The following is a 14,343-nucleotide window of genomic DNA, read 5'->3' on the forward strand; positions in this document are numbered from 1 at the left end:
TTATTATTATTATATTTTAAAATAAAATAAAGAAATTAAAATTTTAATAATTTAATAAAATTAAGATTAAAAGAATATATTAAATTTTATAACTCATTGTAACTAGTTTAGGTAGGTATTAAGTTATACCCCTTATAAGGTATAAATCATACTTAATTAATACTGTACATATAAATATTAATTAACCAAACAATCCTTTTAATTTACTGTATATATATCAATACTTTATCTACATTATTGTAACCCCTACCAAACGTAGCCTAAAATGTTACTAATGAAATATACATTACACATCAAAGATAAACACCAAACAATTAATACAACAACTTGATCATCATTATTGGTTGGTGGAAAATCAACGATGTGTGAATGAAAAGTAATTAGTTTCAAACATAATAATTATTTTCATAATAAGACCTTCATCAACCACCAAACTTCATTATATGTTTTTTTTACAAATTATCAAATATTAGACAAATTAAATAATAACAAATATATCCAAATAATCAAAACTTTAATATAACCGGCCCTTTTTTTTTATTCTCAACTTATGCTCTCTTTTTTCCAGAATTTGTTATGCGATTTTTTTTAAAGTTGGTTACATACCAAAAAAACAAAACAAAAATATGATGATGGTCTGGAATTCAAAACGGTTCAAATCTAGAGATAATTCTTAAAATTTTACAATTTCATATAAGATTAACGAGTCTGATTTTAGATAAACTCTTAAATATATGTAAAACTCTTGCAATTTTAAATTTACGATAATAAGATTTTACGAATTTATAAATAATTTGATTTTACGATTTTATAATATTTTACATTAAAAACAAATAAAATTATATTTATAAATTAATTTTTTATTATTATTTATTTAAATTAATTAATTAATATAATTAATTTTATAAATATAATTATTATTTTTTTCGTGTTATTTACTTATTATTATTTTTAATTAATTTAATATTTAAATATATAAATTTTTTAAATTGGTTAGGTATAAAATACATTATTATTATTATTATTATTATATATATAACTAATATTTTTTTTAAATAAACTCTTATGATTTCAAGTAAATTTTAGATTTTACAAGTTAAAATTGATGAAAGATTTTAAGTAAATTCTCGATTTTAACACATTAGTATGAACTTATCATTTTCTCTTAGCCCATTTTTTTTCTTCTGGTTTGGGCTACCGATGAATTAAAGATCAAAATTAATTTTTAAAAACAATAATTGGGCTGGGCTTTATGTTTAGACATTCTTTTTTATTTTTACTTTTCATTGGGTTGGGCTTTATGTTTAGACATTCTTTTTTATTTTTACTTTTCATTGGGCTGGGCTTTCTTTGAGTATAATCCAATTAAATAAACAAACTTAAATAAATAAAAATAAAATGCATGTTGATAATAAACCTTTAAAATCCAGATATTATTTAAAATCGTTAAATATGGTAAAATTTTAAAGAGAAATGATTGAGGAAGGAATTTGGGAGACGGGATAACGTGCACTATTTGGGAGATGGATTAACGTGGCGCAATTTGATTGCCTGAAAAAATGATTGGAAAAATGTTAAAAATTAAAGTGTTAAACAAAAAGAGATAATATATATATATATATGATTATATTAATTTCTTTATAAGTATAATGTAATAAATATAATCTATTTAACTCAATAAATAATATTTAATATCATTTTTTTTTATATATTCTAATAATCAGAGTTAGAATGAAGTTTGAAAAAAAAAATATAAGAATGAATTAAATAAAGTGAAAGAAAAATAATAATATATAGTTAGAGAGGATGAAACTCATCTGTGCTTTAAAAATTTTGTAACACAAGTCATTGTAATTATTTAAAAGGTTGGAATATATATATTTAGTAGGTAATAAATTATTATCAACTCTGGTTTGGTGTATTATTTATAGAAAAAATTCAACCACACTATAATTAATCAATGAAAAATGAAATTTAAAATTTTGTAACGAAAACTTTTTGAGCTTTACATAACAAAAATAAGTTGATGGTCCGGGGCTTTGGGCTTCACCATTAAATGATTTTTTAATGGTACACCCCATGGGCCCAAATGTCTAACTGGCCCAATTCCTTAACTTAAAAAAAAAGATAAACCGAGAAAACGTAAACAAAATAAAATACAATGATCGATTTCAAATTACAATTAAATATGGAAATATCTTATCGGATTTTGTTTATTTTAAACTTTTTTTTGAATAAAAACCCTAACATGTGAATTTGAGTTATAGGTTTACTTTTGTGTGTTATCTTGGAGACTAATACATTCATTTTAACATTTCAATAAGTTTAGAGTCCATAGGTTGGACATGATCTTCCTATTTTATATCCGAGAAACTACATGCCCAAAGAAAAAAACATCCAAACCCAAATAACCCAAGGCGTGGACGACCACCCCGAAGCCCGACGATGCCGATGAAGATTTTTCTCTTGAAATTGGAATAACTCTCGTTCATTCATGTAGAGAATAATTGGGTATGTCATTTAGGCCCAATTCGTTGCAATGAGTGTAATTTGGGTCTCTTTATCTAAAATAAAATATTTACAACCTAAATCTATTATTTCATTTATTTACCATTCAATTTCTTGTGAATTTTACCATAACAAAAATGAAAATTTTACAGCTCTTTCTTGATTGTATAAAAGGTTTGACGGCACAAGTAAACTCGATGTGTGGAGATGTAATTATTTTATCTAGAGACTCGTAACTCAATAATAGAAGATAATATTATGAGTTTGAGTATTCACATTCAGACTATTTATAAAAAAATAAATAAATAAGATGTCATTACTTAAAAGATCATATTCGTTAAAGTCTTTCCACATTTTGTATTATTACTTGTTTTTTCTTCATTTCTTATTCATGATTTTATTTCTTTATTTATTGTTAATGATTAAGTAGTACTATTTGATCATCACTTTAATAAGTCAAAGAAATTAGGCCATGGGTCACTCTCACATTTGAATATCCTCTCTTTTCTTTTTAAATAATAAAAAGATGCTCATTTGAATAAAATAATTTCCATTGTCTCTGTACTCATTAGGGATTGAGTTAGATAATTATTTCTACCTATTTAGGTATAAAATAAAATGATGCCACAAATTAAAGAGAGAAAAATAATTTAAATATAAACTTTCATTTTAGACATATTCACTTATTTGTTTCATAATAATTAAAAATTAATGAGTGTCTCTTTGATTTTTTTTTAGAATAATATAAATTATTAAACTAGAAAAATTCTAGTGTAATTCATATAGATAAAAATATAAATAAAATAAATTTAATAAAAAAATTTATAATAATATGTATTTAATGTTTAAATTTTTTTAAAAATCACGAATAATATATTAAAATAATTAAAAAATAAAACGTTCTCGTTCCACATTTTATTCATTTCGGTAAAACACCTTATATTCTCACATATCTCATTACATTTATTTTCCGAATGAATCTCTTATCTCATGACCTTACACTTTCACTTTGGTCAATCAAATATTTAATTTATATTTTTTAATATTTAGTATCGTGACCTTACATTTTGGTCAAACAGGGCATAAACAAAATAAAGACTAATTATCAATGTTTTTAGTCAAATTAAGGATTTTATCATCTTCCTTATGATTTTCTTAATGTGTATTCATCCGATAATGATCTCTGTTGTGATTTCCGTTATCTCTCGATATTGCAGGTTTATGTTAAAAAAAATAAGTTTATCTTCAAATGGATATTAGTCGTGAGAAGTCGGGTTGCTCGTCTCACCGAAATTTGTTGGTGTTTAATTAGTGTTAATATATATTCTGTGCTGTGTGGCATAGAAAAAATTGTCTAATACATCAATATTTTCTCAATAACTGTTTTATTTTTATAATATTCAGTCCAATTTGTTATAAGGTTCTCCAATTTCTTTTTGGTGAGATTTCTTTTTCATTTTGATTCATATATTTTATTGAGTGCATCACCTTGTTTTTTACCCCTTCAAATTAATTAGGTAAGCTATCCCACTAAGACTTATTTTCCAATTATATATGAAAGATATGAGATGTGTTAAGCAAAATTTCATATCAACTTAAAAATTTCATAGTAGGATTTTCAAACATAATTAATAAAATCAAAGTATTGCTCGTAAAAAAAATACGTATTTATGTGTTAATCGAGTCAATTTGGTAATATCTAAAAAGATTAGATAGCCCCACGTGTTGTTAGGACAAATGGACTATGCCGGAAAAATTAAAATTTCTTGGTAGTCTCTGAATAATCATTTTTCAAAAAGAAAATGTTTCGACATATTTATCCAATAAAATGATGTAGAATAAATAAATAATATTCTTTATATTAATAATCGATCAACTTTGTGGTTCTATCCATTTTTAGAGTGTGAGCTCAAAGAAGAACTCAACTACAATAGTTATTAATTATTCCGTAGTTAGTAATTAAATATTTAATTGTCGTATCATATTTAGTATTATACAATAAAAAAACATAATTTCTTTAATATTAACCGGATGAAACTGCACATTGTATAAAACTAGCTAAAATATTAATACATTGATAACTTGTTTTAAGCAAAGTAATTTTGTATGGGAATTTTTGCAGTGAATTTTGTCATTGATTTGTAAAAACAAATTATGTAATATGTTTTACAACTATGATGTTTTCAATTGTAGGATAAATTAATTAGCGAAAATGTTTGGATTCTCATACAAATTAAATCTAAGAATATTTTTGTGACTCATGAAAGATTTTTAATTAAATTGAAAGCCATCACATGATGCATAATGGAGCGCAATTGTCGTGTGAAAATAAAGATAAAAGACCACCATAATCATCAAGAATAATAAAAAAAAGTGAACTCCACTTACCTATACTTTTAATATTTAATTCCTCATGTTCAATTCATAAGATTTTCGCATCTTGTTTTCCATTGAGTACTTTTATTGAGCTAATTGTCTTATGGTCAAGTTTAATTCAAACAAAACATTAATGAAATATTTATAAGATAGATTTTTTAATTGAAAAAAGAAATCCTAGTCACCTAAAATGTTATCAACAAGAAAATACATAAAACTTTATTCACTTAAATTATTTAAATTTAAATAGGTTTGCATTTTTAAATATATTTTGTTCATTTTGTAAAATATTTTTAAAAATTAATTAGTTGATACTTGATTTGACCAACTAAAAACTAAACATTATATAAAATAATATATATATTTAAAAATTACCTCAATTTATATTACAAATGAGATTTATTCGGCTCTAAAAGATATAAGACAAATCAGATCGATGTATATTAATATAAAAATGCCAAATTTAAGAACTCATCAATAAGCTTTTAGTCCATGTGAGAGTAACTTTATTCTATTAAAAAATTATGGGTCACCATGAGAGACTTTTATTTTTTTGTGGTCTATACCTGTAAAGTGTATTTGATTTATGTTCTTCAGTAGTAGCATTAAGGATTTGTGAGAAGTTTATTCATCTGATTGATTGAGAGATAAACACCATGGCTGATACTGCTCTAATCAGTGGTTTGCTTTCAAACTTGGTACATGTAATTAAGGATGAATTCTCGTTGTTTGGGAATTTTAAGAAGGAGGTTAATGAGCTATGGAGCACTCTATATTCAATTATTGCAGTACTTGGGGATGCTGAGAGAAAGATCGTGCGGGAGAAGGACAAACAAGCTGAAGATTGGTTGCGGAAACTGAAAAATGTAGCATACGAGGTTCGAGACATCATGGATGAGTGCACATTTGAAGATCTTCGTCTTCAAGTCAAAAGGCTTAATCCCTCCTCCTCTTCAACCCGGATCCAGGTAACCAATCGTTTTATAACTCGGTCACGTATTGGTCAAAAACTTATGCACATGCAAACCAAACTTGAACAAATTTCTTACGAGCGCCAAAAGTTACATTTGCGTGAATCTTTTTCTTACTCAAGAATAGAGACGTTTACTAGTAGTAGGCGTCAAACCGTGTCTATTTCTAATAATCAAGTATATGGGAGAGATAAGGAGAAGAAAGAGATTATTGATATTCTACTCAATAATACATCAAGTGTTAGTGTTTCTACAGAACTATCTGTTCTGGCCATTGTTGGAATTGGCGGTATAGGTAAAACAACACTTGTCCAAATGGTCTTCAATGACGACCAAGTTTCTAAGCATTTTGATACCAAAATCTGGGTTTGTGTTTCTGATGAATTTGATATTAAATTGGTGATCAAGGATATCATAGAAGCAACAACTGAAAAAATTGAAACTTCCTTAGAGATATTGCAGAAAATGCTTGAAGATAAATTGAGAGGGAAAAGATATTTGATTGTATTGGATGATGTTTGGAATGAAAATGCTGACGCATGGGATCAGTTGAGATCTATCTTAAATTGTGGATCAAATGGTGCATTCGTCCTTACCACTACACGTAAAAGAAATGTGGCGGAGATCATGGGAACTATTCAGCATTTTGAGTTATCATCGCTCTCCGAAAATGATTGTTGGCTACTATTCGAAAAACGTGCATTTATGTATGGAACACCAAAAACTCCAAATTTGATTGCTATTGGAAAAGAAATAGCAAGAAAATGTAAGGGTGTTCCTTTAGTTGCATGGATATTGGGAAGTCAATTGGGGTTCAAAAGTGATGCAAATGAATGGTGCAGAATAAGAGACCGTGAGATATCAGAAATATCCCAATATGAATCTGATCTTTTGCCTATTCTAAGTTTGAGTTACTATGACCTCCCGTATCATTTGAGAATATGCTTTTTGTTTTGTGCTATATTTCCTAAGGATACTAGAATTGAAAAGGAGAGATTAATCCAATTGTTGATGGCCCATGATTTAATTCCTGCAGTTAAAAACCAAGAAGTGGAAGATGTTGGGAATATAATTTGGAAGGATTTGTGTTGGAGATCCTTTTTTCAAGATGAAAAAGAGAACCAAGATGGGTATGAAAGAGTTTATACATCATGTAAGATGCACGATCTTATGCACGACCTTGCGCAATCTTTTATGAAATATGAATGTTTTAAAATGGATGCTAATACCTCAAGTGATGGTTTAGGACGAGAAATTCGTCATGTAACAGTAATGGTTGATGAGGTAGACAAAACATCAGTTTCTTCTCTTAAGAAAAATCGAGGGTTACATTCACTAATGCTCCATGGCAGAGATGTTGGAAATGTCACAAAGGAGATTTTGAGTGTCTTGAAGGAACTTCCGTCTTTACGTGTCCTTGAAGTATGCCGTAATGTGCAATATCAGGATTTGCGTTACGTGGGATCTCTAAAACATCTTCGATACTTAAATCTTTCTCATATTAAGGTAACTAGATTACCTAATAGTATCTGTGATCTTTTGAACTTACAAACTCTGAACCTCAATTACTGTTATGAGCTTGAAAGTTTGCCTAGAAATACGAAATGTCTTATTAGCCTGCGGCATCTCTATTTAAAAGGTTGTGATGGATTACAATATATGCCTAAAGGGATGGGACAATTGATACATCTAAAGACGTTAAACATGTTTGTGATAGGCCAGAAGGAGAAAGACGGTCAGCTAGATGAATTAAAAGAATTGGATATCTGCGGATCTTTGAAAATTTTGAACCTTGGAAAAGTTAGTGATGCATCTATTGCAAGAAGGATAAGTATGAGAAGTATCAACGAGTTGGAGTTAAGATGGACATCTTATCAGTTAAGATATTGTTTATCTGATGATGATAATGAGACCAAGACTAGACATGAGAAAATAGGTGAAGTTCTGGAGGTGCAATCTACTAGCCTGAAGAAATTGAGAATGAGTGGTTACAAAGGTGGGAATCCCCCTAAATGGGTGGGAATGTCATCTCCTTCTGTATTATTCCCTTTTCTAGAGGAACTTTCCATTAGTAAGATGATGAATTTGAGGGAATTGGTGTCTCCTACTATTCCTAGTCCCGAACCATTCCCTAATCTTTGCAAGTTGGATATTTCTCTCATGATGAATTTGAGGGAATTGGTGTCACCTAGCTATTGGAGTACTGGAGCATTCCCTAAACTATACGTGCTGAAGATATCTGATTGCCCAAAGCTAGGAAACTTGCCACCACATCTCAACGCACTCAAAGAGCTAACCGTTGAAGGTGAATGTTCTGATGAACTCTTATATAGCATCTCAAATTTTAATGGTCTCAAACGTCTACATCTTTCAAGATTGTATAATGTGAAGCACATATTCAACAACATGAACACTAGTGCTAGTAGTAATGAGATGAATGGAATTGAAGTAGTGTTTTTCCCTTTGTTAGAGGAACTTGTTATTGGTGAGATGAAGAACTTGAGGGAACTGGTGTCTCCTACTATTCATATTACCGGATCATTCCCTAATCTATGCAAGATTGAGATATCTTATTGTCCAAACCTAAGGGCCTTGCCACCGCATCTCAAATCGCTCAAACATGTAATCCTTGAAGGTGAATGTTCGGATGAGTTGTTATGCAGCATCTCAAATCTTAGTGGTCTCACTCATCTCTGTCTTTATGACATGGACAAAAGAAATGTTTTATTTCCATCTGCATTAAGGATTGATGATGAGGAGGAGATATCACCGTCAGCTCTTGCAGACAACTATGAAGCACAGAGAGTACGGTCAACTTTTCAATCTCTTCCATATCTGGAAATTAAGAACTGCTGCAAGTTAAGGCATTTGTTTGATGAGGGAATGATATTAATGCAACAGACGTTAAAGATTATTGGCTGCGAGAAACTAGTGTCTCTATCACCAAAGCATCATCATCTTCAAGGAGAAAGTGAAAGAACAAGAGCTGTCAAGAAATTGCATATTGAGAGATGCCCTGAGTTGATGATATCACTTGAGGAATTTGAAAACCTCAATATTAATAATTCACTACAGAGTTTGTATATTGAGGATTGCCCCAAGTTGGTGTCTTCAGAAGAAGCAGGCGATTTTATCACACTCCTACGTTCCATTCGAACAAGACTTGGTCCTCAGAATTTCACAGTAGATGTTCTAAAGGAAGAGGAAGAGCAGAGCATATAAGAAAATTTGGTAAGTAGACAAAGAATTTTATTCTTTCATAGTTTCAATGATTTCTTTTTAACCAAATATATATATGTTGTTTCTTTCAACATATCTGGTTTCCATTATATATCCTTCAAACTTATGATGCCTTATATATTCTTTTTAATCTTTTGCATCAGGGGGACCTCATTTCTAAAGTTATTGTCTATACCGCCAAACTGCGTGCAGATCTTACATTCTGATTCAGCGATGCAGCCAAATCTGAAACCATGAAAGCACTCAATCAATCACTCACACCCTTAAAGCCAAGTTATGCAGATTTGATCTTTGCATTCGATATCCTGCAGCCTTTAGATTTCAATTTTATTCTCGTATTTGATTTCATGCATAGTTAGATCTATCAGTTGATCAGAAACTGTCTACAGTTTGGTGATAGTTAAAATACTTGTTTTGTGAAGCATGTAAATGAGTTTTTATTTGGACTCTTGATCTATGATTGATTGCCATGAATCTTTTAGAACTACAATTTCTGGTTATTTATTTGGTTATTTAGTTTCACTTCTTATCAATGAAAGATTTTGGAAAATATTTCTTTTTCCATTTTCCTGTTTTTTGAGTTGTCTATGTCCAACCACAATCTGAATCTTTCATTATCTATGTTTTTTGCTGCTGAAATTTCACGTTAATCCAGGATGTTGGGTGATGTAAGATCCCGGCTGCTATTTGTTATTGGGTCCTTCAATTTGTTGGAAATCCCCTCATCAAAGCTGAATGGAATCCTTACTCCATTGATATATTCAATTTCAAATAATGATTTTGTTTGTAAGAAGAATAAACTTTTGTCTTGAAATTCAAATCCAATCTGGATTGTCAATTATTATTGCTTTCGGTGTGTCCTGCTTTTTCAATGTTTGTTTCTATATGAATGATGATAATTCTGTTTGTGCTGTAGATGACAATACATTCAATAACTGTAAATCTTTGAAACTCGTTGTTTTTTATGTTTCTTATGTTTTGTGTCGTAACTTACTAATTGTTCGTATGGAGCCAAACCAGTAGAGTAAAATAAAACTTGAATAGATCTAAATGCATGTGGCTTGTGGATCCAAATAAAATTTTATTGCAATTTATAAGAATTTGAAATCCGGGACAATATGATCAATTTATTTACTTTTGTAAGTAAAAGGAAACGGTACATGTATAAAATAAGAATGAGTATGAGATCACGAAACAAAAAACATAACACCTAAAAAAAATGAAAAGCAAAGCCCATTTTTAATAATCAGATCTTCCACCAAATCTGGCAAACACCCGACAACCCGTGACCCCGGTAAGTACCTCAACTATGATCATAATAATAGCACTATAAAAAAAATTGAAAATTTGAGTAGGCTGACTACCGGGATCGAATCTAGGGTGATACAATCTATACATTAAAGTAGCGTCACACCCTCAAAACGATCACGCAATAAAAGAAGGAGAATTTTTCAAGGTATCAATAATTATTGTTAACGTTAAAATATTATATATCACTATATTATTTTAAGTGTTAAAAATAGGCCATGTTATAATGCGACATAGGTTTTCGGCGCTAATTTAAGCGTAGATTTGTTCATCACAACAACAAACTTTTATTAGCGGCACATAAAATAGGATTTTCCGGCGTATATATGTCCCACAAAATATTACCAGCACATAAGTGTGTGTCGTTAAGAGGCAAGTATGTGCCGGTAAGAAGATTTACCGACATATATATACGCCAGTAAAAGAATATTATGCGCCGGTAAATCCATTCAATATATTTTAATCCTTATTATTATTATTTTTTAATATATTATAATATAAAAATTAAATTGTAATTTTTTAACTATCAAAACATTATATTCCTTTTACTCATATTCTAAAAGGTCAATCAATTAAATATTTATTTCATAAAATTCTATTTTAAATAAAATAATTTAATATACATCGAAAATATAAACTGTTTTTTTTTAATAAGAAGAACAAGCACGACACCCACTTCCATGACCCTTTTTTTCATTTAAAGCGCTTCCAAATAGAATCAAAACCGTGACCTATTGATGATGAAAATATAACTTTAATTAATAAATACAATTAAGTAAATGACTAAGTCTTTGGGTGGTGGTTGTGTGCCAAAATGTTAGTATTTGTTGAAGAATTTCTCCTTTGATTAGGACTAAGACTACAAGCATATGTAGTTTGTGTATGGATTTAGGATGATCAAATGGAATACATAGTTAATCCATCTCAATATGTAACTCTTTTCACATCTTAGCAACCCTAAATGATATGAATTAATCATGATGAAACTGTTAGACCATTAGTATAAATAATTCCATCCTTCTATAATTACAACATGAATTAATACATAAAATAACTTTAACATAAAGTAAATTTATAAAGTTATACTAATATGCAAATTAGACTCATTTGTTTAACAATAGACACAGAGACAATGTGGAGAATTTGTGAAATTGGATCTAAAGTTTTGAGGCCAAATTTGTTGTGCCTCAATGTTAAGTAAAAAAAGGGAAAGAAGATATTTGTGATTATTTGTTGGATTCAAAAATGCATGAAATAACATAATTGTGAAGATGTCAATCAAAACGTATTATTATAGAAATGTCAACTAAATCGTGCCGAGATCATATTATGGTGGAGATGTCAATGATATCACATGATCTTTACCCTAATTATGAATTCTAAAAGCCTATATATATATATATATATTGTAAACGAGTGTGTGACACTTAAACCTAGAACAAACAAAGAGTTAGGGTATGCTTGTTTAAGGGTTGTTGTATTAAATGGGAAAAGAAATAATAAGTGATGTTTGGTAATAGTATATATAATTAATGAATAGTAAAATCATTCCCTTATTTCAAGGATTCGGTCAATTCTCTCTTATTTGGGGGTAATCCAATTTTTATTCTTTCATTCCTTTCCATTTCATTTTCGAGCCTTCTTCTCTCTTCGCCTTCTTCTTTTCATCAATCATTTTCTCTAACTTCCTTTCTAGAATTATAATCATTTTCTTCAGCTGATCAGTTCTCCTTATATTTCTACCTTTGGCACGAGCATAACACAAACCCTAAACTTAGCTGGTATGTTAACTGCAAATTCGTGAAACCGGCGGCAAGACTGACGTTGCCGAAGAACATAGATATCTCCGTCAGGGCATAATTCCGTCAATAAACATGACCATTTTGGTGATTCCAATGCGGCGTAGAGTGTAGGAAAAATGGATGTTCAAGCATTTCGGGTATTTCTCTCTTAGTCTTCTCTCTTCCTTCTTTATTACAACTCGCTACTTCCTTCTTGTCCATTACCTTGGCCGCAAATAAAGGCGCATCGGAAGCTGCGGAGGATTTTACTTTGGCATGGTAAACAGTGCCGATGTCGCCAGAACCGAAGCATTTTAGGAATCGGAGGTCTGAGAATGAGAGTTGGTCGGAGGGAGAGTCAGATCTGATCTTCTTGATTGAATCCCAGCGGGAGTCGCTGCCTGATACGGCGGCTCCTGGAGGCGAAAGAGATGGCAGAGGAAGTTGTTGTCCATGTTGTCTTCGAACCAGAGCTGGTACTTCTATTGATAATCAGTGGTAGTAGTCGTGGAATTGTGTTCTTTATTTTTTAATCAAACACTATCATATCAATGATAATAATAATAATTAACTAGTTCCAACCAAATAACACACTTCAATCAATCATATACATTCCTATTCTCTACCTTTATCAATCCCATTCCTATTCGCATTCCCTTATCTGAACCAAACACACCCTTAGAGTTTGTAATCCCTATTATAACTCTATTAAATTGATTCTCCAAAATCAGGACGTCAGACATTATTGGTCCGAACCTGAGTAAGATTCTTGTGTCGTTATTTCGTTCTTTCTTACTTTTATGCTATTATTCTGTATTCCACTACGATTCTTATTATTCCGTTTTCATTTTTAGGGTAATAATTTTCACTGAAAGAAGAAGAATAGAGAAGTCAGGTGTGTATTAATATCAAAATGCTAAATTTTGGACCTCAATTATAAACTTTTAGTCCATGTGAGAATAGGATTCCTTTCATACCATTATTAAAGTAACTTTATTATCTTAATGCATGCTATGAGAGACCTTTATATTTTTATGGTCTACACCTGTGAAGGCAGTCCTGGTCCGAAGTTTGAGATGCCTAAACAAGAAAAAAAATTATTGTTTAGTAAAGTCTAGGATCAAACCTCAATATAATAGTTTATAAAAAGCTGGGGTACCCGGGGTGTTCCTAGGCAGCCAGCCAGTTGGCACACATATTGAATGTTAAAGTTCCAAGATAACATTTGAGAGAAGTTTATTCATCTCATTGTTTGATTGAGAAACCAACATGGTGAAATTTCAATGCCAATGTCAATTCCACTCATTCAAACGTATCATAATTTTATTTTTTTACTTTCCTCCTCCCCGACATCTTCTCTATTTCCACATATCTTCTTCTTCCACATATCTCTTCCTTCTCCAAATAGTGAGGGAGAAGAAAGTAATGGATTTTTTGAATGATTATTCTCTCATATCAAATTCTGGACGCGATTCATTCACAATGTATAAGTATTATTATAATAATCTTCATCCTTTCTAAAAAGTTGAAGATTTCGTCTATAAAACAAACATATTCTTCCAAATGTTGTTTTATTCTTTGTTTCCATGTGGAGACCCGTGTAGCTAATTCCGTATGTTCCTATGTTTCTGCAATGCTAGCTAGAAGAGCATCTTGAATTCAAAAGGACAGATCAACGATCTTTCCATAGTTATAACTTCTGATATATTAAATATGAACACAAATCCAAAAAGATTATCTCAACAAGTGAGAACGACATGATCTTCCGGGCTTTCTTGAGAACTTGTACCCTCTTGTGATTCTTGAGTGTAAACACAATCATCATGCTGCAAGATTCCAATATGATAGTCCAATTAAGAAATGTTAATGGTCTAAAAAAAATTAAAACATTCTAACTTTAAAGAGGATGATGGAGGAAAGTTGTGCTAATGTAAATGTAAGAGGGCACAAAAACAACTACCTAGAAAATTTAAATATTCTTTTAGTTTTGGATCCATAATGATCCAAATGAAAGATATCAATAAATGGGAGATATACCACATGAAAAAATAAAAATAATAACTTTGTTTATTTAAAAGTTAAGTTATTATGATCTTGATCTCTTATCAAAAATTTGTTTATGTTATTATATTTCTAAATGATGCCTTTTTTTAGAAAAA

The 14,343-nt window shown here is 30.0% G+C and overlaps 1 protein-coding gene across 1 annotated transcript; it reads left to right on the top strand.

The window, feature by feature from the left end:
• Positions 1-5,540: 5,540 nt before the first annotated feature.
• On the top strand, positions 5,541-9,398 carry LOC124942997 (putative disease resistance protein RGA3). Its single transcript, XM_047483563.1, has 2 exons — positions 5,541-9,086; positions 9,239-9,398. Exon 1 carries the CDS (start codon positions 5,541-5,543, stop codon positions 9,075-9,077), a length of 3,537 nt encoding a protein of 1,178 aa, XP_047339519.1. The 3' UTR covers positions 9,078-9,086; positions 9,239-9,398.
• The last annotated feature ends 4,945 nt before the right edge of the window (positions 9,399-14,343 follow it).

This window comes from Impatiens glandulifera, chromosome 6 (assembly GCF_907164915.1).
Source record: "Impatiens glandulifera chromosome 6, dImpGla2.1, whole genome shotgun sequence".
NCBI classification, from domain to species: domain Eukaryota; kingdom Viridiplantae; phylum Streptophyta; class Magnoliopsida; order Ericales; family Balsaminaceae; genus Impatiens; species Impatiens glandulifera.

What these genes read in the sequence shown, in the direction of transcription:
- LOC124942997 (XM_047483563.1), top strand. Translation starts at nt 5,541, where the DNA reads ATGGCTGATACTGCTCTAATCAGTGGTTTGCTTTCAAACTTGGTACAT.